The sequence below is a fragment of the Hydractinia symbiolongicarpus genome, chromosome 6 (genome assembly GCF_029227915.1).
Source record: "Hydractinia symbiolongicarpus strain clone_291-10 chromosome 6, HSymV2.1, whole genome shotgun sequence".
Taxonomy (NCBI): Eukaryota; Metazoa; Cnidaria; class Hydrozoa; order Anthoathecata; family Hydractiniidae; genus Hydractinia; species Hydractinia symbiolongicarpus.
In genome coordinates, this window is record NC_079880.1 from 25,517,935 (window position 1) to 25,544,988 (window position 27,054).

The following is a 27,054-nucleotide window of genomic DNA, read 5'->3' on the forward strand; positions in this document are numbered from 1 at the left end:
ATAACTGACTGGTCGTAATCCCGTGAAAAGATTTACAGGATCTGTCGCTACTCGCAGCTACCATTTTATGCGAAAAAAGGCGCGAAAAAAAACTTGCGTAGATAGATAAATAATTTAACGAATTCGAAAGACAGCTGCGATAGAGAAAATTCTTGTACCTAGTCTTTCCTTTACGTCAATTGATTTGTTAATTTTTGGTGTCAGGCGGGAATGAAATTGGTAAAACACGAACATGGACATAAAGAACGAAGTAGTAAGTAAATTCCACAAATTTATTGTAATGAAAAGAAGACGATACAAACACCAAGTATATATCTATCTACACACAATAAAAAACATTTTGACAAGCATACAATAAAAATGACTGGTAAAAAAAGTTATGGGAAAAAAAAACTACAGAAAAATATACTATTCAAAATTACAAAAATATAGTACTTCTTAATACACTTAATTAAGGGAGGTGCGATGTTTCGGTGTTATTATTCGAATTTCATGACTTAAACCTTTCCTTTGACTTATCATGAATGCCAGCTAATGCAATAGAGAAGCTTATTAGTAATATTAATGTTAAATCGCGCATAATAAGGACAAAAAAACCAAGGAATGCATCCAATATTTGTAACACCTCCATGCGAAACAAAGAAATAAAAGTTTCACTTTTTTAGACAAATGTATCTTTCTTGAACCTTTGTTGAATCATGTTGGAATTTTTTGAAATTGTTTAAAATGCTGTGTTTTCGGCTTCTTTTGAAGATCCATCAACTTCTGAGCTAGAGGAGCTACCAAACTTGTCTGCATACAGCTTTCGTATCAACTCGCCATAGATGGGAACGTTCTTCTTTTTAATGAAATCCAAGTATTCGCCTTGTCTTGAGGTTAATGTTCCGAACACACGTTGGGCTGCAACTTCCTCTTTACCAAACATTGACTTTCTCAGAAGATAACTTATGAATAACTCGATCATTCCAACAATGCTGACCAAAATTCCAATGATAATTAAAAACCATAAAGCCAGTAGGACATAGTGATAAAGAACATGTTGACTCAACTCGCATAAACTTGTAACTTCATTCACCAATTGGTGCTTAATATCTTGACCTCTTTCTAAGATATCACAAAATGCAAACGTTGGTAGCAGCTTCTCTCCTGGTTTAATCAAATGGCGCATTCCAATGTAGTTGTGAGCCTCTTCGTTGGTTTTTTTGGACCAATTCATCCATTCTGATCCAAAACTATTGAATTCACCGTTAAGCAAGCTGTTGGTAAACACAAAGGTTAAAACGTTGGCCATCAAGTAGCTGAATTTCACCAAGATATTTGCCAACACTCTCATGTTCTGTTGATTTGGAGTATTAACCACGTTGCTAAAGTAGTTATTGACAATATCGTCAATATTCGGCTTTTGTGATTTGATGCTTTCCTTCAATGTGATCAGATCATTGTTTACGTATCGAAATAAAATGTAAGGTAGATAGTATAAGAATCCCAAAGCAGCAACGTAAAAGGGAAACCACTGATACTGCAAAAAGAACATCTTTGTCATTGGTTGACAATTAGGGTTGGTATGGTCAGCCACACATGGAAGCCCGGTAAAAATATCGGTGCCGTTCTGTGCAGCTTCATCAGGTAGACCGTAATAACCCATGTAGTTTTGTCGATCTCGAAGCTCCTTGTACACATAGAAACCTATAGAAAGAAAGGGCGGTTTAGAAATTGTAGTCAAAAGCTACTTTAAAAAGCATCGAGGTTACTGAACACATCAAGAAAGACAGTTATAACTAGAACTGCTGTTTAAAATGATGGATGTTGAGAATCTTTCAAAATTAATCAAAGTTCAATATTATTCGTGTTAGTCCAGCCTTAACATGGAGAATGGATATTCTTCAAACATGACGATAATAGTAGAAATAACAAAGGATTTTTCATGGTTTAGTCGTTTAACAATATGAGACTTCTTAAAAAGTTTTGCGAACTTTAACTTTCGCGAATCACAAATGTAAACTGATTATTCTCAGTTGAAAATTTATTATTTGCGAAAATCAACTTTCGGGTTTTAACTTTCGAGAACAGATACTTTAGGAAATTTTTGCGATGTGAGCTTTCGAAAATTTGTTAGAATGCGCAAAATTTTGCCCGCGAAATTTCTGCACTGGACGAAACCCTAAGCCTTCACTGGATTTTTGTTCTTGCTTTTCATTAAATATGACTTACCATTTATCCAACATGCTTCTGGTCCGTACTTCTGCAATGTGCTACTGTCCATTTTGCCAGGGATGACACAAGTGGTGATGTCTTTGTACCTAAAAAGAAAATTGACATGAATTTCTAACAAGGTGCAGTTAAGATACTGCAGGTATTTAATGTGTTTTATTTTCTCTACTTTAAAAAGTTTTGTAGCTACTTAATCTTGCGCTTTCTCTCGTTAGTTTTTAGGCCTCGTTAAAAGTAAATTCTACTGGGACCAAATTTCGCGAATTTAATTAAAAAAAGGATAATTCTGTAATCCAGGATGGTTTACCAGTAAGGTTCTGCATTTTTATTCGTTGCCAGGGTTTTTTTTCCTTTTTGATATAAGAGAAGACTGCTCTCTATAAAAAGGAAACACAAATCCCTGGGAACGAAAACAATTATTAATATTAAGAATTTAAGGCAAAATCGCGTCACTTTAACGCTAGATGGTTATTATCCTTCTTAATGTGATAAACTGATACCAGCATAAAAGTGTTTTTACAAATTGCTGGTAACAAAAATTAGCATAAATTTTAACTTTGTCAACAAAATGGACAAGAGCAAATTGGAATTGAGTTTGAGATAAAACTCGTTTACGCAACACAAATTTAATGAGGTTAACATTCAACCGTCGACAACAAACTTATGATTCAAGTCCGATTTTAATCTGTCTCGATTGCCCAAATTAGTAATCGAGACATGTCGTGTCTAATTTCTAATATGTCATTAATTCTTATTAAATCATCTCTCGGCCTTGGACGGGGGGTTTGTTTGTTGTCATTCAATGAAAGACTACGTAAGAAGATTTAAAAATAATTATAGGCATAAAACGTTTTTCCATTACGAAGTTATTAACCGCCGCGACAGATTATAAATCATTTGTTTTGTAACAGGGGGTGATTTTTTTAATATATTCAAACAATAAAGCTTGTTCTCGCATGCTAATCAGCACCCCCTGCTAGTAGGTAATACAAACAAGTTTATCAGGTCAAGATGCTTACTTTATATTATAGCAATCTAAAACTGAAAATTTACAATTAAACAAAAAAATCGAACAGCCACAATCAGTCGTAAAATCGAACAACCGCGTGCTTACGTCAATAGCCGGCGACACGGAAAATGTGCTTACTGGCATACAATCAAACAGATGTCTAAACTATATATTAACTTTTTCCTTACGGTAATTTGGACAGGAATGTAGTTTCCAATTTTTTTTTTCTGGTCGTAAATCAGCAAACAAATGTCAATAAAATAAAAATATTCTGTTGCTAAACACGATCTGATACATTATTTCTTAGCTATAGCTGTATGAGTCCCTGAAATTCTTCTCTTTCCCTGCAAACATTCTGTTTAACCCATGTTTTCCTAACGAGGAATTTTTATACTACAAGTAGACAGTATTTTCTTTTCTTTTGGTAGCATTTTACCATTTCTTGGGTAGTTACGCATTAGAATGCAAATTCATATTTTTAGTGTAATCAACCTGACAAAAATTAAGTTTGCTAACGAAGATCAAACGTTCTGTGTTTTGTTTTCATGCATGTGATACAACCTTGGCTAACATCAACACTTGATGTGGAACTTGGGGTATTTACAACTCTTGTTCTTAAGAATGGCAAGAAATATAGTGAATGATAGGATGGTAGGAAACGCAGTTGAACGACATGCGAAAACAGCACCATGTAATTTGAAACTTTAGTCCAAACATAACCACGACTACGCCATATATTCTGAATATCATAGGCGCAGGCCCTGAAGTTGATCCAAACACATACCCTAAAAACAACTTTTTAGGGTATTTGCTCTGTTGGATAATCCTAAGTCTTTTCAACATTTTTCGAGTTGCTTATCTGGGACCAACAACAACAACCAGGAAAAAATACCTGATTCTTTTATTATTTTATATTTTTCTGAATAAGTGTTGAATTTTGTGTGATTCAAGTGTTATCGAATTCAAAAATGCCTGATTTTATAGCAACCCTCATGTTAGCATATAAATTCCATACAATACACTCATTTTAAATTTGTTTATTTTTCTTGACAATAAAATTTACCTATAACTTTCTATTTTCATTCTTCCAAAACCAGATATAGCGATTTCTTAATATAAAGGCTAGCAAGCACACAGAAAGTTTGAATCATTCAATGTATCAAACTCTTTACTACTCACCATTTCATACCAGTCAAAAAAGCAGCAACCATCATTGCCTTCACCATATATACACGATTGTATTGATCTGTGATCGAGTCATTTCTTGTTTTATATTTAAAGTTAAATAACTTCTTGATATCTCCAGTAACTCCAGACATATTTTTATTTTAAATCTTTAGCCTTTTTTTCAAAATAACCATCCACGGAAAATTCAATAACCGACTGTTCTCAGTAAACGACGTTATTCTCGCCAAGCGTTAGAACGTGTTTATGAATAGCGATTATTATGAGCTTTTAAAATTTCTTTACAACGAGCAGAATGTATTGTGTGAAATCATAAAGTGTGACATTATTGTTGATTGTTGTGAAATTACTAATTGCCATGTATTGAATGCAATTTAAGAAGCACGAAGATACAAGATGCGTCATTAGCGGAGAGGACACTCATTTCATCAGACTTCATTATTGTTTTGTCTCTTTTTATAAGAACACCAAAACACCAACCAGGCTGGTCATTATTCTTACTTCTGTCATTCTAAACAATAGACCTACTGTTTTTAACCTGAAATTCCAGCCTGGTATTCTCATAAAACATGTTTTTATAAAAAAGTTTAACGATTTTTCCCCCTTTTTTTAGTTTTTATTTATCTTTTCATTTTATGTTTGCCTAATTTGTTTTTATTACGCCAAGGACATGTATAATTGGGTCAAAAAAGATGTTTCTTTATTAAAATCTATATTGTAAAATAACACCCGAATGGACATGAGCATGCGCAGTTTTTGTTTTCAGATTTGAAGATAAAAGTTTTTACTTTTAGCAGCGAAACATTTCTTTGTACACTTTTAACAAGATCGCCATCATTAGTGTTATTTTAAGAGTAATTCTTTACTGTGAAGACCTCAAAATCGTGATTTTAAGACTTCAAATAATTTGTTATTTTTTTAAAATTGCCGCATATTTGGTTTCCTGTGAGAATGAGAAAGGTGGCATGCAACTGATTCACCGTCAAATTCGCCATTGGCAATATCAATGGTGAATCAACAAAAACGAATGGCGAATCAATGAAAACATCCGAACCTGTTTGCGCTGGCGAGACAAAAATTACATTGGCTCATGGCATTTTCTAAATTGCTTTTAAAAACATTACAAGAAATACAATATCGAAAAAGCCATCCCGTTCCAAAATACATAAATTGTTTTTTACTCAACAAATTCTAAAACGTTATATAAATCCACGCCACTAAAAAGTCTTCGAAAAATAAAAGAAAATAAAAACACATCAAGAGTTAAAAAAAAGGTTAAAGGTTAGGCGACTCCATTTCCTTCATAGTACTTTCAGCTTCTGAGCTTGCACGACTTCCAAATTTTGCCGCGTACAACTTTCGAATCAATGCACCATATACAGGCACGTTCTTCTTTCGAATGAAATCCAAGTATTCGCCTTGTCGAATCGTCAATACACTAAACACCCGCATCGCTGCAACTTCACATTTCCCAAACATAACCGTTCTGTAGATATATTGAAATAAAAGTAGCCCGATGCCAATCACACTAACAACCATACCAAGAACTAGTAAAAACCAAATTGCCATCAAAACATAGTGATAAAGAACGTGCTGACTGAGTTCACACACCGATGTGAGATTGTTGCCAACATGATGAATTTTATCGGCTCCCATCTCCATGATGTCGCAAAACCCAAATGTCGGAAGCAGCATTTCCCCTGGTTTGATTGTAGTACGGAGACCCACATAATTATGTGCCATGCTGTTACGTAGTAAAGACCAGCGAATCCAGTTGGTTCCGAACCTTCTAAAATCGCCATTTAACACCGAGTCCGTGAAAACAAAGCTTAACACATTCACCAGGAGATAACTGACTTTTATCATGATATTCAGGATGATTTTCATGTTTTGCTGATTCGGCGCGTTGATGTAATTGCTGAAATAATTGTGCACGATGTCGTCGATGTCTGGGCTTTGCGATTTGATACACGATTTTAGTGTTAGCAAGTCATTATTAACGTATCGATGCCAGATGTAGGGAAGGTAGAACAGAAGAGCTAGTGTGGCTAGGTAGAACGGAAACCACTGATATTGCAAGTAAAACATTTTCGTGAGAGGCTTACATGAGGTGTCATGCTTATTGGCAACACATGGGCGTCCACTGTATATGTTAGTTCCATTTTGTTCCGCCCTATTTGGTAACCCATAATATCCCTGGAAGTTTTGTAGATGACGCAGTTCTTTATACACGTAAAATCCTGAAATTCAAAACGCACAATTAAATAACACAAAAATAAATATGCTTGGGTGAACATTTAAGTCTTAGGGTTCGCTTGTTTTGGATACTTGCTTTAATAAAGCTTAACCCCCAGTCCTTCGCCCCCTGGTTACTTGAAAGGCGGGGCAGTTGGCGGGTAATATGGGAAAATTTTTATCAGGATATTTTTTTCTTTAAATTGAAATATGTAGAGAAGTTTTTTTTTTCATCAAGGATGGTATGTTCATATGAAAAAAAAAAATTGTTTTGCATGACATGGAATTACGCTTAGACGAGACGGGACGCAATTGTGCCGCCTGGACAAATAATTTCCATAAACAAAAAGTGATTATTAATATTTTGTAACGGCATCTTAATGCAACAAATCTCAAGTTGTGAAAGTCCTTGTCTTGAGGTTATTGGAAGTTATAACTCTTTCTTCCAACTTTTTAAGCTCTAGTTACAACCTTACCATTAATCCAACATGACTCAGGGCCATAACTTGACAGTGTACTACTATCCATATTTTTAGGTATGACACATCTGATGGGATCTTTATACCTAAAAAAATCATAGGATTAAAATCCAGACTAAAAAGATTTTTCTGTTTTAGAATTTGCATGTAAGAATGGTATTTGGTTAATCTTTATGCCGTGAATATTATTCAGTTTGGGAGGGGTGGGTGGCGGATCCTCCCTATCCTTCCTTGCATTTTTTTAATAACATTTTTTTTAGTATGTTGCATGGTCATGATACTTACTGAGTTTTAATATTTAATTATAAGACACCTGCATGCAAAATTTTTAGGTCTCATACCACTCAGAGCCTTAGATATTAGCTATTACTCAAAACCATCCTAAAAATCTCTATGAAATACTTATAAACCGAAAAATATAATAACTTTCGTTAGGACTAACCGTAGGAATTAAAACTTACAACACAACTTTGTTTCGTCATAGGGAAATATTCTGCAAATTTTAAACACGTAATTAATCCGATTTCTCAATTTTTTTGGATTTTACCCAAAAATCGGGAAAAATCGAATTATTAGGCAAGTTTTGGATTTTTTTCATGCGAACTATGTAAAAACCGAAAATATGTTAAATAACTTTATTTGGCTCTCAGAAACTTTCAACAGAATGTAAAAAATTCAGCAGATAGTGGTGTTCTAAACAAATTTCAAGCTTTCGATCACGTCACAGAAAAAGTGCTGACATAAGCACTGATTTATTGCTGCCATTTTGTTCCTCTTATGACGTAAGTGTGGCAAGTTATTGAGCACGGGCGGAACCCATTATAAAAATGTATAAATTGAGAAACAAAATGTCATCAAATTCTTTTTTCGCAAAATATAAGGACTTGCTAATTTCAAGAAAATTACTTCTCACGGAAATTAAATCCCAAAGGTAAATCCCTCTTCTAATAACTAGCGCTAATTTTAATAAAGAAATCAAAACTGCATACTATGAAATTTCGGCAATAACCCATCTGAAAATAGCCCATTAGAAAAGGACTGATCAAAAATGCTTGTGCTCTTCTCAGCGATCTCGAAAGATGTATGGGACATCTATTCCGCCTTGTATTGCAGCTAGCGCACAAGCTACCATCTTTTTCAGTATGTAACGTTAACCCTATTCGGTCCGGGGGGGGGGGGGGGGCGGATTCCGCCCCCCCTGACGGTTTTTTTAATAACTCCTGAGTGCTTTCTTATATGGCTATGATACTTACTGAGTTTCAACATTTATCTATTAGACACCTGCATGCTAAATTTTTAGGTCCCATACCTTTCAGAGGCTTTGATATTGGCCATTACTCGAAACTACCCCTAAAATCTCTATGAAATCCTTATAATGGGGAAAATATAATAACTCCTGTTAGGATTATCCTTAGAACTTGAAACTTACAACACAACTTTGTTTCATGAAGAAGAATCATTTTGAATAATTTTGACACGTGACTAATCCGACTTTCCGATTTTGTCGGATTATACCCGAACATCGGAAAAAAATTTTTGGCAATTTTTTATCCGATCCATGTAAAGACCGGAAGATATGTTAAAAAAAATTATTTAGCTTTCAGAAACTTCAAACAGAATGTAAAAATTCGATCTAGAACAAAAGTAATTATATTTTAAGCAGATAGTGGCATTTTTAACAATTTTCAAGCTTCTGATGACGTCACAGAAAATGTGCTGACGCAAGCAAAAATTTATTGCCGCCATTTTGTTCCTTTTATGACGTACTATAGGTGTGCCAAGTTTGATTCAATTTGAACAATCCTATGAAAAGTTATTGAGGGGGGGCGGAACAGTTTTTTAAAAATAAAAAATAAAAAAATAGTATCCAGCGATATTACCATTTCATACCAGTCAGGAAAGCAGCAACCAACATCGCCTTTACCATATATACACGATTGTATTGATCTGTGATCGAGTCATTTCTGGTTTTATATTTGAAGTTAAATAACTTCTTGATATCTCCAGTGACTCCAGACATGTTTTTATAACAAATCTTTCAATTTACTTTTTACCTGAACGAATAAATAAATTGATAGTTGAGAATGAATTGTGAGACCATATACAGCTTTTATATCAAAAGATACTGTTTTTCACTTTGCAGCGGTCATGTTTCTTTCACTCAACACAAAAAGAACGCCAGCAGCAAGCAAACGAAATGGAATTTCGCAACATTCGAATGTTCATGCAAGCTTCGAAAATCGTTCTCGAATAAGAAACATACAAAGATTATTTCTTCTCTTTCTCTCTCACTTCACAAAAAATAATTTATAACAATCTTGTTAATTTTTATCAATCAACCGGCATCTTTTTCGTTTAATTTATTCATTACAGCTTCAGACGTTTGATGCATATATTTTCAATCTATTTATAAAATACCACCTGTTAATGCATGTGGAAACCACGTTTTTTGTTAAACCTACGTACCCACCGACAGGACAAAACACTTAAATCAAAAAGAGGGGTGTGTTTTTTTATAAAAATAGAAACTCATGACAATTTCTTTGAAAATGAAATGAACTGTCCGATTTAAACAACGAGGGAGAGTCGTCTTCTACATGCTTTATAAATATTTAATGAATACAAAACTAATGCGGAAGAAAACGTTTCGAACATTATTTCTCACAATCTGTATTCTTTACCTAACGCTGAGATTAAGTGAAAAAAAACTTTTAAAAATTATAATTTTTTAAAGCATATTTTAAAAAAGAAAAGAAGCCTTTGATAAAACTCTAAGTATTGTTGAACTTTATGGTATGTTATACAATTTTTTCTTCAAAAAACAAGGTAAAAATAAAAAATAAAAAACAAGATAAAAAACAAGATAAAATGTAAAAAGTTTCTAAATTAGGCAATTTAATTTTCAGGTATAACGTTTATATATCGTTTATATGTTTACTTTTAATGTAAATCAAAAAGCATTAATAACTTAAATCCAGGAGATAAAACAGGCGGTAGTGATAAAAAACCGCACACACGAAACACTATAAAAATGAGCTCTTTTAATTCCGCTTTCATTAGATATATACTTACTATTACGAATATTGCAAACGTTGGGAAACTGTTACACTTTCGTCAACAGCAAATTAAATCAAATTTAGCTGCTGCATAGGTTTTTACTATAAATTAAATTTCTCTCTCTCATAATCCATTTCCTCAAATATCTTTTACTTACACACAACAATAACTAAAATGGTGGCAACAAAAAGCATGCGCGCCTTGCGTAATAACAACCTCTCCCCCAGGTTCTTTTCCAGTTTGTGTTAGAAATACACGAATGTAGCAGTACGCGCATATATATATACACACAAGAAATTTTATTTTTTAAATTTCCTTTTTCGTACGAAGTATAAATTATAAAATTCATTTTTTAGATAGTGAACTGCAAAAGCACAATTAGTACAAAGTTTTAATAATAAGACGTTATTAAAGTACGCTTTCTTTCTACAAAACTCGCTAGATTAAACTTCTAAAAACAGTTTTATAAGAACAACTGAGATTGGTGAAAAAAAAGACACAATATCAACACTAACTGGAATGAAATTTTACTGATATTTTTCTTCTTTTCTTAAAAAAATATATATTATATAAGAACATGATAAGATTGAAGTCCAATCTCCTTTGAAAACTTATAACTTATTTTGTAGCTACTCACCTGTTTCAACAGTCTTTTTCTTCACGCTGAAAGAAACTTCTGATGTGCTGTTAATAAGAAGTGAACTTCGTGAAGGTTAATATGACGAATAAAAGATTTAATTACCAATCGGAAGAGGGGTCAGTATTTAAATGTAGGAGGGGTCAGTACTCATAGTGACTCAATTTATACTGGAATAGCCTTTTCCTTCTTCTATCTCTTATCTCTCTGTCTATTTATGTTATATTTTTTCTGCCATTTTTATTTACATCTTTCTTTAAATAGCGTGCTTCATCGTAGAGGTTAAATTCGAAGATAAAAAAAAATTTTACACAGATCTTAAATAAAGGATCTAAAAAAGAGCGTTAAATGTTGCACGTGTTAAATATGTAACACGTTACTTTAATTATGTGAAAAATTAATTTTTTTAAATCTTCTTTTTGTTTCAAAAATTCAGTGAAAATTACTTTTTCGCGCCTTTTTTGACGCCTAACCGAACACGGGGGGATACCAAAAATTGTACCCGTTTCTTTGTAGTCCCAGTACACGCTTTTTTTTATAATAACAACAAAATTATAACCAATTTTATTTCTCTATTGTTTCAAACTAAAAACTCAGCCTAACATTTTAGAAAGCATATTCTTTTAGGGGAAGGATAGGGGGACGAGGGGTGGAGCATTAAACATGAAACTTTAAACATAATAAAATACGTCAAGGCCTGAAATATATTCCAATGGACTATTGCTTGTCATAAGTTTATAAAGCAATAACTTGCCTAGGATAAGATGAAATAGTCCACAGCGACAAAACTACAGAAGGAATGTTTAGACAGTATAGTGGTGTTGATTAAGTCATATTGTGTATGAGGAATAAGAAAAAACTGCTTGATTAAAAAAATTGAAACACCCATAACACAAGAAAAAACAAGTATTAGAAGGATTCACTAAAGCTGAGCAATATGCTTACATATGCTTAAAAAAAACTCCCCTATTTAACCCTGAAAATGCTTACAAGGCGTTATGCTCATAAAAAACATGGACTCAGCAAATTTCATCTCCATCGTAGTTCTCATCAGCAGGTTGTGTAACAGGTTTAGAAAATGTCCAACAAGCAAGAGAGTGATAAAGTAACCAATATTGTTAACAGGACCTTAAAAACACTTTGCGTTAATGTCTTAAAATTTTACGTTGCTGTCCAATACTGCATAATCATAATCACATCATGACATAATGAATCATAATCAATGAATCGTCCACTTTCCTACTTAAAGGTTGCGCAAGAAATGACCCATCTGTTTTTCGGAGAATATTTACAAAATTCTTTGTTTACATCATACCGCCATTTTTAAAAACTTGAACCCTCGCCATTTAGATGAAGACGTGGCTATGATGAGCATTCTTTATATTAGTGATTAGCGCGCTCGCTATATAGCATCGTATTATCTTTAAGGTTAAAAATATATTATCATTTCAAGGCTGATTCTTTTCAGTCTCTTTAATAATAGCCGTCGTCTGTCTGTGTGTCTGCAAAAGCGGCGTCCCGTAACGGAAACACGAAATTTTTGAAATGCGCACGAATATCAAATACGATATATTTTTATCCACTTTGTTGCGACGGGTAAATTTAAAGGACGAGCGAACGCTACAGGCGACCCCGTGGATTTTTCCACGGGTTAACGACTATTTTTGGCTATCGACTAGTTATTTTCATATTCTGCTAGACTGTTCCGTTCCGTTTAAAAATTTTCACGGACATTATATGTAATAGGTTTTTAATACACTCATATGACATTAAAGTTTCTTTTACCAACACAACGACACACCATTTGGACACAAAGATCATATGTTTTTAAAAAAGACTATGAGCTATGGGGGTACGCAAAGACAAATTATAATTTTTATTGCTCAAATGTAATTAACAAAAATTTCAACGATACTCAAAGAAATAAACACGAAAATAAAATTTTTCCCAGGACATTCTAGGACAAATTCCAAAAATTTAGTGACTTCAGACAAAATGATCATTCAAAAACTGCTCAAAACAGTTGGCAGTGAGGATCTATACAAGAGAAATTGAACAAACAGCGTTCACAACTTTGTTTCCAGGATCCCCGTTCCCATTGTCTAGCGATTAGATTGTCTTTGACTTATTTTTTTTGACTTAGTCTTTCATAGAATAACTCGTCATATGCAGTTAAGGGCTCAGAATTGTTATCCATAGAATAGACAAAATTATTTTCTTTTAGAATAGAGTATAAGCAAATTATACTGTATTTTCTAAAAACTTTCACCTTTTTATCTACATCGCGTTAAATAAGAAATACAATATATTGCTGTGAAAATGTAATATGATTTTATGAAAAACTCCCAAATAGATACGTAATCTAAAGGCAAATGGAAACTAAAACCTTTAGCATGAAGTGAGCTAGTAATATAAAAAAGATCTTCAAAATTCACATCTAAAAAGCTAGTACAGTTACTCTGAACTTTTATTTACAACTTTATTTTGTTACGTTCGTCTCTTTACTTTCCCTGGTGACAGTAAACGTAAGCAGTCGATTGCCTTTAACATTTATTTTCTCCCAGCTAAAATGCGAATCAGTTTTCCGTAACATGCAAAGTTCTTTTTTCGGATGAAGTCAAGATATTCTTGTTGACGTAAAGATAGAGAGCTGATGACACGTTTGTGAGATGCGTCGTTAATCGGGAAACGGGTTGACCTCAAAATGTACGCAAATACGGTCGAAATTATCCCGACAATACTGACAACCATTCCGAGAATCAACATTATCCAAAGCACACCAAGAACGTATTGATACAACACATTAGGACTGATCTCGCATATGAGTCGAGCATCGTTCGTCAAATGATAGATGTTGTCCTGACCGTACTCCATAATGTCGCACAAACCGAAATTCGGAAGTATCTTTTCGCCGGCTTTGAAGAACTGTCGCAAGCCGATGTAATTGTATTGGTCGTAATTGGACAGGGACGTCCACTTCATCCATTGCGAGCCGTATTTTCTAAAGTCGTTGTTCAACACACCGTCAGTGAACACAAACGTCAACACGTTTGCACAGAGGTACAATATTTTCACAATCAAATTGAGAATGATTTTCAATTTTTGTCGCGTTGCTGTGTTGATTTTGTCTACAAAGTAACTATGCATGATGTCATCTGTGTTTGGGTCGGCCTCGCTTACTGCTTTCTCCAAACTAAACATATCTTCATTGACCTTCAGGTAAATTAGGTATGGGATGTAAAAAAATACACCGAGAAGGACAATATAATAGGGAAACCACTGGTACTGCAGATAGAAGACTTTCTCGAACTTATTGCAGCCAGAGCCTGGTGTGGACACGCAGGATACCAGTTCGCCGCTTCTCGAAATGCGTGAACCATTATGTGCAATATTGTTGGGTATTCCATAGTAACCCAAAAAATTCTGTGTTTCTTTCAACTCTTTGTAAACGTAGAAACCTAAAAAATGAATTTTTTTACAGTACTCTGAAGCACGTGTTTTAGACATAAAAAAGAAAACACACAGTCTGTTACCCAGTCCTCTCTCGCACCTTCTCTGAAAATGGAACTTTTATAGAGGTGGAAAGCCTTCAGCACAGGTAAGAATAAAAAAATATAATTTCCAGCGAAAACCTAAACCTACCAGTGATCCAGCAAGCCTGTGACACGTATGTCCCACTTACGCCAGTTAAAGTTGATGGGACGATGCATTCAAATTCATCAGAATACCTACAGCGGGAAAGATATAAAAACATAAAAGATAAATAAGACCTAGGGTTTACCAAAACTTTCACATTGTTTTCTTTAAACATTGGGATAGATTTGTTCTGCATTGTCTCCCTAAGAATCCTGTTAAATCATTGAGTAAAAAAAACACAAATAAATAAAAATTTATATCTTATTCCAAAATAAATTTCCACGTACCAATTAAGTCCAGTAAGAAAACCAGCTACCAACATAAATTTTACCATAAGCACACGGTTAAACTGATCGGTTAATGTATCACTTCGAGTTTTATACTTAAAACTTAAAAGATCTTTTAAATCTCCTACAATTCCCGGCATCCTTGCTTTTTATTAGAAAACACCGTAGTTTTTTAAAAAATAATTCAAAACAACAAATTTCGTATTCTCAAACTTTCGAATGTTTTTCCGACAACATGCACGCACTAGAGCGACTTTAAAATGTAATTAACTAAATCAGGGGGTAAAGATATTCGGAATAATACTTTAGCTATTTTCTTATGAACCCCCGTAACTTCTCATTACAAAATGTTCAAATAAATGTATCGATGGTAAAGTTCAGGGGGTTATACTTTACTCTAATTAGATCTGTCTGTTCGCAATGTGCTTAATCACGTTTAGGTATTGAACGTCATGGCAATGTTATCCATTTAAATTAGCAACATCGTCAAGCGGTAATTAGAAAAGGATAAAAGATAACATTCATTTGACATCTATCAATCATCTATAAACATCATTGTTTTGATCTTGTCACGTGATACAATATGAAATAAACGAGACGGTCTTCGCCAAATTGGATTTGGATTTTGGATAAGAAAGATATGCACGAGGTTGACGTCTGGTTTACAAGAAACCTCAAAGCTATCTCATTAATGTGATCGCACAACCTCGTTCCCAGGATTTTTTACTGTGTTAATGAGGGTACGCCTTGGTGAAGCACTCCAGGGCTGAAGGCGTGTTTACAAAGTCTTTCCAGACGCAAAACATTTAGAATATAAAATTCGAATTCAGTCAGAGCGCGCAAAAACGAAAAATGTCAACGCGCTTTCTTACAATTTATGTATCATATAATATTTGATTGACCCAAAACCCAATACACGTTTTTTTCATAAGAAACCACTCAAAAAATTAAGAAACTTTTACAACTACATTGTTAGGACTACTTTTTAAATGAGAAACTCTATATCTTTCTTTATTTGAGGAAATTGTTTTGAAAGAGCTGTTGAGTTTTGTTTCAAACGCATTTAAAAATTGGATGTTTTAATCAGCTAAAACAAAAGGAGTGATTTAAAAAACTACATAGTTTTAAAAATAAAGCAAGCCACTTTGTTCATATTTGGAATCACCAAAAATGTTGAACATCGCGGAGCATCCACCAGATTTATGTATTTACCAAAAAAAATAAAATAATAAACCGAATAACTTTTAAAACTAAAAACATTTTAAATTTAGACCAAAATTAAGACAATTTTATTACTAGACCCTTTACCAAGTTTCTTTTAAAAGAACATGTATTTTGTGATTGACACCCGGTTAGATAAAAATACAGAACTAATTCTCAAGGAGATAACAGTGGAAGTATGATATTCAATTCTGAATCAGGGGGAGAGGGCCTAATGCAGAATAACCTTTTAGGATAAATTTAAAGGTAATATCCCGGGCAGAATCCCAAATTATCCGGAAAGTAGTTTATGCGTGAGTCTCTCTGAAATGGCTAATATGTATTCACATGCGCCTAACAAGATTTGCATTAAAACAATTCGTGTGACACGTACACGAAACAATTGTTTTTTAGAAAAAGGTTGAGATAGAGCACAAGAATACAACGATTTTGATTTGGTAAATATTTTTCTTTAAGAATTAACACAAGCCATGACGAATATTTTTAGAGACTTGAGAGAGGGTTGGCAGTTAGTATACAAAAAGCTACAAAAAAGGCTGAATATTCACACAGTTAAAAAATTGTCAACACAACTAAAGGAAAAAATTATAACTCACTTAGTAATACTACTCAATAAAAACTTCAGACAATTACCAAATGCAAATTACACACACACGTAAATTTGAACGCCACCAACGACCGACACAAAAAGACCAATATGGCGCCCTATTCTATAATTAATTCGACAAACGTTACAAAATAAACCACACAGGTTCAGAAGTACCGTCTTAATTTTATGAAAAATCTATCTAAGCTTATCGGTTATGATACCAGAAGCTTATCTACAGCAGCTTCTACCGAGGGTTAAATTTAGGGTTAATTTCTTAGGATACTATAAGAACGCATATAAATCAACGCGTTTACATATAAATTCCTAGAACAAAAAAAATGTCGTACAAAAGTGAGGAAACTTCTCGGAAGTGACGAAAATTGTTCGACGAATATATCCTAGTATAAACACTTAGGGTGTTGGCTCGGTTTACCGGGCTGAAATCAGTCCTCAAATCTGAATTTTGGCTGAATTTTCATGCATGATTAAGCACGTGTTTTCTGTACATAATAAGTGAAATAGTAAAAACTAACCTTTTATCAACCAATTTTTTTTGATTTTTGTTGTTGTTGAAAGTAATAGTTTTTGATGAAAAATAATTTCTGCATTAGGAAGAATAAATATATATAAAAAAACTAATTAAAATGTACACACTTCATGTAATTATTTTCAAGCCTAGGCTGAGAAAACGTCATGTGATAGCGAGCTGATTCCAGTCCGGCAAACCTGGCTCAAATGAAAACCCCCTTAAATTACCCTGGAGTTCTTTATAATTGTCTTTAACATGTAAATAGAAAATGGACTGAAAAACAAAACAAGAAATATCAAATATATATAACTTCAAATCATGTAAAAAATAAGTTATAAAAAATTCTAACGTGATATTTACAATAAAAAATAAGACGACTATAAAAAGATAAATAAATAAAAAAATTAGCTACTTACAACATTAAAAAAAAAGTCTAAAAATATTGTACACGTCACAACTGCGGGTCACAGAAAAGGTTTCGTTCGAACAGTCATATGCGAACATATTTTTGTCAGATTTTTTTGTTATGAGCATAACGTTTATAAGCATATTGAGACTCAAGTAGGGGGATTTTTTAAGCATATACGATGAATCCTTTTGATGTGTTGGTAATTTGGGAAACCAAAAGCAGTAGATCCACTATGATGGATTATATTATGCAAAACAAACCAATAGAAAAAAAACAACAGAAAAAATAAAAATTACCTGTCCAATCAAAATAAAAAATCAGGACGATAGTATCGATCAAAAACTGAAAAAATATATTAGTTAGATATCTTTATTCGTTCACAACACATCGTTAGCATAATGGTTTAAAACGCAGAATGCATGATGACTGTCCAAATACTCACACAGTCAACAAGTGTCAATCCATTCAAATGACAGAGGAGATGAACATCCCGGTTTAAAGTCATATAATGAAGTCATGTCACACAAAAATGGCTTTTTTGTAAAGTCATAACATTCATTTATAATTTTAGTGTTATTAAAATTTTAAAAAAAAAAAACACATGAAGGTTAAAGCAGCTCATCGACATGTTTTTCAAACATTTAAAAAAAAAAATTACGTATAGAAATTTTGTTTTCTCATGATCTATTAGTGAAAACCCTTTTCTGTCATTTAGTTCCTGTATGCAGTTATTAAATATTACAACACAATTATAAAACGGAGTGGAAAAAGGTCGAAATGACTTCAGCTAATCAAGTAACAGTTTTCCACTCACTACTAAATATTTAACTTCTGTTAAGAATAGGATTTTGCTTTAAATATAAATTAATTTCCATTCATGTCACACAAAATGGTTTACTGAATAAAAATACTGCACAAGAAGAACATACGCCATTATTTGTTGTTATTCTTCTGCAGCGACATCCAGTTGTTCAAACAAAGTTAGTTTTTCATTCGCATCAAACACAAGTTCATCTAAACATAAAAATGGAACTGATCGACAGAACTTTCGAATCCTCTTTCAGTCATGACAGATTTTTAGTAAATTTAGTACTATCATTTAGCTAGTATTCCTGCAATTGGAATTCTTTTTCACTAATTATAAGGTATAAGGTAAAAAATTCAGTCAAATTCCGTTAAACTTTTTTTGTTAATTATAAAAAATCGTCAAAATCACCACACTTTTTATTTTTACACATTTAAAAGCCACTCGCGTTTTGAATTGGCTCAAATGTACTTCAGGTATACAAATTTACAAAAGTTTTAGCAAATTTTTTAAGGAATTTTTTTTCCATGTTGACTTTTTTAACTAAATTACAATCTCTATAAGCTTAACTTCCCCCATCTCCTCCTCCTTGAGTTACAAAATAACGTAAATAAGTTCCCCAGAAACCCACGTAAACTTACCTTCCAATGATGATGGAGAACTCCGGCTCTCACCCATGCTTGCACTAAATAAACAAATGATCAATCACATATCACATTAAAGTGTTTATGATAGCTAAGTTTTTCTTTCATGTAACTCAACTACCAGTAGTAAATAAATGGAATACCTGGTATACAAGCAACAAAGTGTCTGAATGGTTCGCGAATTTCATGAAATTAAATTCTCTCAAATAATAATTTCTTAATTCGCGAAAATAAATTCCTGCAAAAGCGATCGATTCGCGATAGATAAATTCTCGAGAATTCTATAAAATCTCATGAAAATGGCGGGAAATTTTGACATTAAAGTATTAATGATATGAGTAGGTGACGGTGAAAATGCATGTATAATCGAGTTAACAAATCGAAAAAATAGAAAGTTTCAAATGTAGTTGCACTTCAATAATGTTTCCAGTCACCTTTTTCTTTTAAAATTTACAACAATTAATTTAAAATAAAAAATAAATAAAAAAAAGTAAAGTAAATAAATAAATGTTCCTACCTGTACAGTGGACGTTTTGCAGATTTCGGACGCTTCGGAAATTTCCTCGTCTCGTTTTTTGTGCTTGTGTCATCACATCTTTTTGCGTCAATGTTATTGTCTACATTTTCAACTTTCTTGCAAGCGCTTGTAGTGTGTGGACGCATTTGTGAAGTTTTATTTCCATACAATACTCGTCGACTGAAACTTGAGTGTGGCCGAACACTACTTTTTGTCTAAAGGAAGAATTTGCAATGCCATTTAGACTGGTTTTAATACTCCATTGTGAATATAATGGACACAAAGAACAGAACAATGTTCATGTTGTAAATTTGTTGCAGCATGATATTTCTTTCGCACAATCATGACTTAAATGAACATCACGAAGTTAAATCATCATTTTGTTAAGGGTATGTTGTGAAAGACAGTGACATAGGCACACAAAATTAACTCCAAAACAACTGTCGCGCAAATGTCAGTCCACTTCATGTTTTATAAAAAGTATACTTTTTGTGTTCAGTCTGGATTTTTCAACACTCTTTCGCAGCAAGAAAGTCGTGGATTTATAAAAAAATAGTAATTCGAAAGTTTCTCTGTATCGGCTCAGGTAAAGTAGCCCTAAAACCACTTGATTTTTTGAAATTTAGTCTACTTTCAAAAAACTGATCTGTAGTGTCAAAAAGTCACGATGTTTTGAGCCTTTTAAAAATCGTAATTCGGATGCCTTGCGTGTCGTTAGTACTGGCGGGGTATGGATGGTTTTCTAAATAGATATAGAGCCTTGTCGCTGACCTTGTTTTATACCTTAATACTTTCTAGTAAAAGTCGTGTTTTTAATTTCTTAAGATAAGAGCTAGCAGTCGAAAGTACCCATAATCTCGGCCTAATGTTCATTATAAAATTCAAAGTCACAACACTTTGAGAAAAAGAAGATGTTCGAACAAGAGAACAGATTGTAAATAACAGACTTCGAAGTAACTGTTTAAACTTTACGTTTGCATTGTCAAGGTGTTACAACGATATGTTTTCACTATCTAACATACACTCCCCACAAACGTGTTGGCACAGTGAACAACAAAAGCATGTTAAATATGATGGCTCTAAAGATTACTTTTGCCAGCTATTTAAAAGTTAGTCCAAACATTAAAATTTCGATTTTGACAAAATTTAGAAAACATAGTAAAAATTATAGTAAAAAACGTGAGGCAAAATAGGGAAATATATTTTATATCTTTACACCCATTAAATTTTATTCTTAAAACCAGTCCACAAATTAAAACCAAGCTTACACAAGAACATCTAGTAATTTCTACTACAGCCACAGTCTCCCTTTGAACTCTCTCACAATTTCGTTTTTATAAAAGATTGTTACATTAGTGTTTCCTTCAGCAACATGAATACTACTCACCGATGCGTTCTTTATAACCTTTGAATAATCGCAGTAATCTTTCCACAATTTGAGTTTCGTTTTGTCACAAATATCTCGCGTAATCATTCTTTTCTTAAACTCATAATCCAGCAACGTTTGCGTTCTTTCTTGCTGTGCTTTCTTGAAACCATCAACCGAATAACATCTTGCAATACCCCAAATATATTGTTTTTGACCCATCGTTAAATCCTCATGCTTCAAAAAGTTACTACCTCCGGCAAACTTGGGCAATTGTATTGGACGACCAAATCGATATGCCACGTCAGCAGATTTACATCTTCTATTGTGTAGTTTGTTCTGGTTGACGTAATTGCGAACATTTTCATGCAGGTACATCTCTTTTGGGGTACAATCAGGAGTACGTACAGTATATATGTTTCCATAGTTACCAGAAGATCTAGAAGAAGCTAAAGAGAGAGTAAAACTAACACATTATTAAAGTTCATTTTCTTGTGGTGTGAGAAAAGTTTTTTTTACATACAAGCAAATGGGGGAAAACATTTTTAACGAGTTAATTTAGCTTAAAAAATTGTTGCAAATTCATAATTTAGACATTTAGAATCTGTCATTCAGCTAAAATAAATATAAAAATACTAATCAGTAGCCCGGGTTCATCTGTCCTTTTTATACCACATTGCGTGCGTCTCGCTAGTTACGCAGCTAAGCTACCATTTTTCGTGACAGACAGATGGACAGACGTATACGGGTATCATAATATAGATTTTAAATTTCGTTCACTTAAACTCTTCGATTAGTTGTACATTAAACATAACAGATCAAAAAAATCCTTGCTAAAACTATCCAATAGGGCCAGTCAGCTGAACAAACAGAACTTCATACTAGAGAACATAGAACATGTTAAATAGCATAAAAACTCACCTACAATTTATCAATATGAATTAAGTGAAACAGAAATAAATTATACCTAATTTATGAATAGGTATTATACTATGCTGGATCATGGGAGAAATACATAAAATTAAATAAAAAGTTGATGATCCAGAGATATTTTTTATTGGTGCCGTTATCATCAGTTAAAAAGACACAATTTCCTCAAAGGTTGCAAGGAAACCCTCTAAAGTACGAATCTGCTTTCCGAAAAAACTTATTTTATTTGGGTTTAAACTCATATTATTTCTCGTTGCTATGTAATTAACTTAAAAAAAAACAAAATTAAAAAAAGCTAAAAGTTAATCTAGGAGAGTGACTTACTGAAGCTCAACTCGATATTATGTAACTTTATAAGCATTTACCTGATTGTGATCTTGAAAGTCTACCATTATGATTATGAGGACTTGGCCTGAAAAAAAAATAGGAGTAAATTATAAACCACTTTCCGTAAAACACAAGTTTTTGATATTTTGTTGAGGACAATAGACATGGCTAAACAACATACCACAGAAGGCAAGTAAATCCATTTAAAAACAAAATATTCAATCAAATTCTTTTTTAAAAAAATAGTTAAAAAATTAAATTTGGTGCTTTTTGGATCTTGTGCTACCAAAAAATATGTATAAATTTCAATATCTCTTTTGCTTTTTTACCTGCAAGAATATGTGCCTATCTACAAAAAGTCCACTTGAGCACTAGACACTTTAAAAACCTTTGTACATTAACAGTTTAAAGCGACTAATGTTCTCCACCGAAATGGGTTAGAAGAAGGCAAATTAATTATATAGTTGTTCTACAGGCACGACTCTATTTTCCAAAAAAACTACGTAATAATAACACTTTTGAGTTGATATCATTATTAGCAGACGTTGAACTTACCAGGCATTTAGCAGGCATTCAACTTACCATAATTTTTATTAAAATTTCCCAGCTGTAACTTATGTTTGTTCTCATTAGCATCCCTATGTAGATTCCAAGATAAAGAGATTTTGTTACATTATATCATTCAGCTTTGATAAAATTTTGATTTTTTAAGATTGTGAGCTCAAAGAAATAATTGTGTGCCAACCCTATATGTTCTTTATCCATAATTATTTTTAATTTGTTGACAAACTAGGAAATTATGTGTGTTGTTTTTATAAAAAACAAATTGAAATTTTAAGAATATATTTATATCAGAGATCTTGAAATATTTTTGAGATTCAAACTTTAAATTGCGTATTTGCGTAAAAACAAAAAATCTTATGTGGATTAATTTATCTGCACAAAATTTTGAAAAGTGAGGAAACTTGACTTAATGATGCAGATGTGCAATGAATATTTAAATTATATATATATACATAACTTTTAAAATTCCTACAACCACAGAAATTATCCTAACCTTTCAAAACCGGCTTTCACTAAAATCCGTCCACATGAATATTTATCCCCAAGCTTAATGAGCTATATGCAGTACTTCCGGGTTTTAAATATATTTCTCGTTATAAATAACATTTCTAAATTTGGAAACATTTTTGACTATGAATTTGATTTTTTTTAAATGCTTTCTCATATCTGATATATACTATTCCCAATCAACCTTTCTCGGCTCCCATAGATTTTTGTTATTAGAGAATCTAAGGTAATTAATGATTGTATATACATATTTTATGGTTTCTTTTTTAATGTTTAGAGTCAATACAGATTTTTTTCTCAGTATATACATTATTAGCAGGTCAGTCACAGGGCCAGGAAGTATTTTGAAAGATATTAAAGTACAAACAAACCTTTTCGAAGCAACAACGTGATTATTTTCTTTTACTTTGTACTATAGAGAAAAAAGAGAATATGCACAGTAACTATATTTTGTATTATTGTTTTATTCCATATAATAATCAATGGTAATGCTTTAGAATATCTTTTATTGTTTTCTGATTAGTACAAACCGGAATATGACTTTCTGACGAACCCCACAACTTAATGTCACAAATACTTTTAGGCTCAGCTAATAGATTCTTAAAGAGGAGGGGGAAGGCAAAGTCAAAATGTCCTTCGACTAAACTTAAACAACCTTAAGATAAACAATGTTGTTGCTTCTACATAGCAAAACTTCAAATTCTGGCTTACCCAGTTTCCCAAACCGTCCAGGTATTTAAAAGAGGATATAATGGCGTAAAATGATGTTCGCTACAAAAATCAAATAACAAAAATTCATACCTTCTCCAGCGCTTTTGAATGTCGAACAGATTGACTTGGCACTTTCTGAACTTTTGTAAGCTTGCTTTCATCTTGGTTTTTATGTAATGGCTGGTGGCGAATTGACAACTTTCGAAATCCCTCCGGGGTTATAAAATATTCATATTCCATTCTACTTCTAGAACAGTAACAGGTAAAACTGAGACAAATTAATGAATATTGAAGAAATAATGATACTGAATGGTCGTTTTGGTCTGAATAAGACTAGTTTTGTCTAAGGAGAACAAATGATGTTCTGAAGTATATACATAGCAATCAATATATAATTAAAGACCCTCTACATTGGAGATCAATGCTTAATATTTTTTAAACAGTTTATCTTTAAAAATTAAAAAAATAAATAAAATTAGTACACAGCCGCATCCAAAAAATAAATTATATTTTACCGTTTTTACCAAGAATAACGTAAAAGAACACAAACAAGAAATTATAGACTTAAAAGTGCAAATTAATGTATTTAAAAGTAATTGGGATCAAGGTTTTAAAAATATCCTTATAAATAAATGTTGAAAGATATATATACTCAGAAGTCTTTGAGAATAAAAGAAAATTAATTCTCTCTGATATTTTAATTTTGAATGTAACAGCTTCACAGAAATACTTTTGCTATATTCAAAATAGACAAAATAGACAAACAAACTAGTTTGGTGAAGGAAATTGTTAAAATACCTGAATTTTAAAAAACTTGTCCAATTTAAAGGATAGATTTTTTGCGATAACATAGGAAAATAAGGACTTCGAATGGAAGTTCTGTATTTGTTTTGGAGATAGCCAATTTTTTTGTTTATCATTAAGCTTAAATATTGGTGCAGTAGATAGACTTTTTTACTTTACCATCATATCAAATATGCATAAATTCTTTTTCTATATATACATTTTTAATAATAAAATTAAAGTTTGGAAAATCCTCATAAACCATCCTGGGTTTAAATTAGAAACAAAAAATCAATTTACACAAATTTGCTGACTGTAGAGAAAAAACTTTTTTCAATTGTGGTCCGGGAGGACTGTCGGCCACTTGCCATCGATCCCTTGTTATTTTATTAAAACAAAAAATATAGAATTGGTGATACAAGGGATTAACTGAGAAATTCACAACTTTAACATTTCCTTTTTAGAATGATTCATAAAAACAGCATTTCTATTCGCAATTTGATAATTGCGGCTTCTTAATTTAAACCCTGTCACTGATACATTTTTATTTAAACTAGTTTAGTTAAACTAAATTTTCATTATTTCTTTGGTAGTGTTGTATTGTTATAATTTTTTCCGAATAAACAATATTTCATAGAAAAAGGTTGTTATTGATGGTCTAAAAGTATTTAGCTAACATTTTCTTAAAACATTTTTAGCTGCAAAATAATTTTATATCTACTACTAATTTGAATTTTAGAAGTAATTTTCCTTTTTTTTTCAGAAATAATAATTAAAATTGATTTAGTACTAATGAAAATGATAACACAGTTATAGGATAAAAAAGTTACGTTTAGACTTATGACATTGTGATTCTGTATAGTGTTTTGACAATTGAATTAGATGTGAAAACGAAAACAAGGAAAACTAATATTGTTTTATCAAAATCTTACAAAAAGAAGTTATGTGATATAAATAACAGTGAGCAAATAAATTTTAACTTCTTGTTATTCAATCGATGTTATCTTTATTGGCATGCTTTTGTTTATCAATCTCCTTTGTCAAATTATAAATTTGCGATGCCATTTTAACCCTTTCCATCTGTCGAATCTGTCGTTTACGGGTTATATAAGTTGGTTTGTTGTCAACATATGTCCAGTCTGGAAGATCTGTTAAAGGCCCATAGGCTAACGCGTCTGCTGCTTGGTTATTTCGAAGTCTATACTTTGATCCAGCTAGTGAGAGCAAGGAAGTTGACAACTGATTTTGTTGCATACAATATACATGTCTTTTACACTGGCACAACCTTGACATGAGCTTCTGAGCCAACATTGTATACTTATTGTATTGTATATTATATACTTTCCTTTGTGTACTATAATTTATATAACTAAAAAAAGAACATGTATATAAATATCTTTCTGAATTATGCCAAAACTTGTACAAATATATTAATATTTGTTTAGGAGCATTTAGATTAACGAATTCTGAATCACGATTTACAGGACATTTTGAATCTACCTACTGAACATGAAATTTGCAGATCAAAACTTAATGTTATTGTGACTGCACAGACTCCTCGATTTGTTTTCTCATCATTTTAAAGATCGTTTTCTTGTCATTTTAGAGCGAAATGCAGCGGCTATCAAACATCTTTAAATTAAAATAATAATAACAATAATATAACACTACATCAAAACATGATTAAAGAGATTGCTGTATTTTATTCAAATCAACTAAAAGGAGATCATATGGGACTTATAAACAACCCCATATTTTGTTCTAAAATCATTAAAATGCTATCATATGGAGTTTAAACAACGCTGTATTTTGTTCCGAAATCATCAAAACGCGATCATATAGAACTCAAACAATGCTGTATTTTAGTTTTGTTTTTTGTAGCTACATAGCGTGTACCATCCATATTACGTGAACGTCCTAATTCCCTGATTTTATTTTTCTCAGTAACCTTCCCTTTTTATTGGCAACACTGGATGGCTATGACATGAGCCTCGCGTCTAGGATGTAACATATAACCATTGTTGTGAATACCAAAACTTGTGCACTTTACACTTTTGTGCACTTGTTTTAAGGGATGGTTTTTAAAAACATAAGTTATGTGCCGAGCAAACTCCCAGACCGTTGCTAGAGCAGTTTGTTTAGATAATCACATAATAAGGAAGGTATATTTCTACTTTTCAGCAAAAGATTTTTAGAAGCAAAATCAAAAGAAACAAAACTGCACATGCTTGAATGCTTGAATAACATTTCGCCAGCAAATTTAATGTCCAATTCGCTTTGTGAAAATCCTAGTTACTCTCGTACTTTATGTGGAAGACTGGGGTTCGACTCGTCTTGATGGCTACTCAATATAGGCGAGTGAATGTTACTGCTCAGTACCGACCACTAACAATAAACGGAAATAATTTCCCAATCA

At 32.5% G+C, this 27,054-nt stretch overlaps 5 protein-coding genes across 5 annotated transcripts; all 5 read right to left on the minus strand.

Annotated features, from left to right (window-relative positions):
- Positions 1-254: 254 nt before the first annotated feature.
- Positions 255-4,657, minus strand: LOC130647815 (innexin inx3-like). Its single transcript, XM_057453798.1, has 3 exons — positions 4,400-4,657; positions 2,212-2,300; positions 255-1,686 (listed from the first exon to the last, which is right to left on the minus strand). Exons 1-3 carry the CDS (start codon positions 4,537-4,539, stop codon positions 722-724), a joined length of 1,194 nt encoding a protein of 397 aa, XP_057309781.1. The 5' UTR covers positions 4,540-4,657; the 3' UTR covers positions 255-721.
- Positions 4,658-5,493: 836 nt separating this feature from the next.
- LOC130647816 (innexin inx3-like) lies at positions 5,494-11,046 on the minus strand. The gene is made up of 4 exons (XM_057453800.1): positions 10,814-11,046; positions 9,000-9,173; positions 7,117-7,205; positions 5,494-6,645 (listed from the first exon to the last, which is right to left on the minus strand). Exons 2-4 carry the CDS (start codon positions 9,137-9,139, stop codon positions 5,681-5,683), a joined length of 1,194 nt encoding a protein of 397 aa, XP_057309783.1. The 5' UTR covers positions 9,140-9,173; positions 10,814-11,046; the 3' UTR covers positions 5,494-5,680.
- A 2,073-nt stretch (positions 11,047-13,119) lies between these two features.
- Positions 13,120-15,004, minus strand: LOC130647827 (innexin inx3-like). Its single transcript, XM_057453814.1, has 3 exons — positions 14,737-15,004; positions 14,456-14,541; positions 13,120-14,271 (listed from the first exon to the last, which is right to left on the minus strand). Exons 1-3 carry the CDS (start codon positions 14,874-14,876, stop codon positions 13,364-13,366), a joined length of 1,134 nt encoding a protein of 377 aa, XP_057309797.1. The 5' UTR covers positions 14,877-15,004; the 3' UTR covers positions 13,120-13,363.
- A 2,366-nt stretch (positions 15,005-17,370) lies between these two features.
- On the minus strand, positions 17,371-25,403 carry LOC130647828 (uncharacterized). Its single transcript, XM_057453815.1, has 7 exons — positions 23,946-25,403; positions 23,516-23,556; positions 22,112-22,158; positions 20,838-21,265; positions 19,451-19,665; positions 18,931-18,974; positions 17,371-18,498 (listed from the first exon to the last, which is right to left on the minus strand). Exons 1-7 carry the CDS (start codon positions 24,093-24,095, stop codon positions 18,428-18,430), a joined length of 996 nt encoding a protein of 331 aa, XP_057309798.1. The 5' UTR covers positions 24,096-25,403; the 3' UTR covers positions 17,371-18,427.
- A 136-nt stretch (positions 25,404-25,539) lies between these two features.
- LOC130647829 (39S ribosomal protein L52, mitochondrial-like) lies at positions 25,540-26,031 on the minus strand. Its single transcript, XM_057453816.1, has one exon. The coding sequence runs from the start codon at positions 25,947-25,949 to the stop codon at positions 25,629-25,631; it is 321 nt and encodes a 106-aa protein (XP_057309799.1). The 5' UTR covers positions 25,950-26,031; the 3' UTR covers positions 25,540-25,628.
- Positions 26,032-27,054: the final 1,023 nt, after the last annotated feature.

Coding starts and splice junctions, on each gene's coding strand:
- LOC130647827 (XM_057453814.1), bottom strand. CDS start 14,876: ATGCCGGGAATTGTAGGAGATTTAAAAGATCTTTTAAGTTTTAAGTAT. Junction 14,542..14,736: donor TTTCTTACTGGACTTAATTG/GTACGTGGAAAT, acceptor TTCCCGCTGTAG/GTATTCTGATGAATTTGAAT. Junction 14,272..14,455: donor ACAGGCTTGCTGGATCACTG/GTAGGTTTAGGT, acceptor TTCATTTTTTAG/GTTTCTACGTTTACAAAGAG.
- LOC130647828 (XM_057453815.1), bottom strand. CDS start 24,095: ATGGAATATGAATATTTTATAACCCCGGAGGGATTTCGAAAGTTGTCA. Junction 23,557..23,945: donor ATTCAAAAGCGCTGGAGAAG/GTATGAATTTTT, acceptor TTTTCTCTATAG/TACAAAGTAAAAGAAAATAA. Junction 22,159..23,515: donor CACGTTGTTGCTTCGAAAAG/GTTTGTTTGTAC, acceptor TTTTTTTTTCAG/GCCAAGTCCTCATAATCATA.
- LOC130647815 (XM_057453798.1), bottom strand. CDS start 4,539: ATGTCTGGAGTTACTGGAGATATCAAGAAGTTATTTAACTTTAAATAT. Junction 2,301..4,399: donor TTTTTGACTGGTATGAAATG/GTGAGTAGTAAA, acceptor TTTTCTTTTTAG/GTACAAAGACATCACCACTT. Junction 1,687..2,211: donor AGAAGCATGTTGGATAAATG/GTAAGTCATATT, acceptor TTCTTTCTATAG/GTTTCTATGTGTACAAGGAG.
- LOC130647816 (XM_057453800.1), bottom strand. CDS start 9,139: ATGTCTGGAGTCACTGGAGATATCAAGAAGTTATTTAACTTCAAATAT. Junction 7,206..8,999: donor TTCCTGACTGGTATGAAATG/GTAATATCGCTG, acceptor TGATTTTTTTAG/GTATAAAGATCCCATCAGAT. Junction 6,646..7,116: donor TGAGTCATGTTGGATTAATG/GTAAGGTTGTAA, acceptor TTTGAATTTCAG/GATTTTACGTGTATAAAGAA.
- LOC130647829 (XM_057453816.1), bottom strand. CDS start 25,949: ATGTTGGCTCAGAAGCTCATGTCAAGGTTGTGCCAGTGTAAAAGACAT.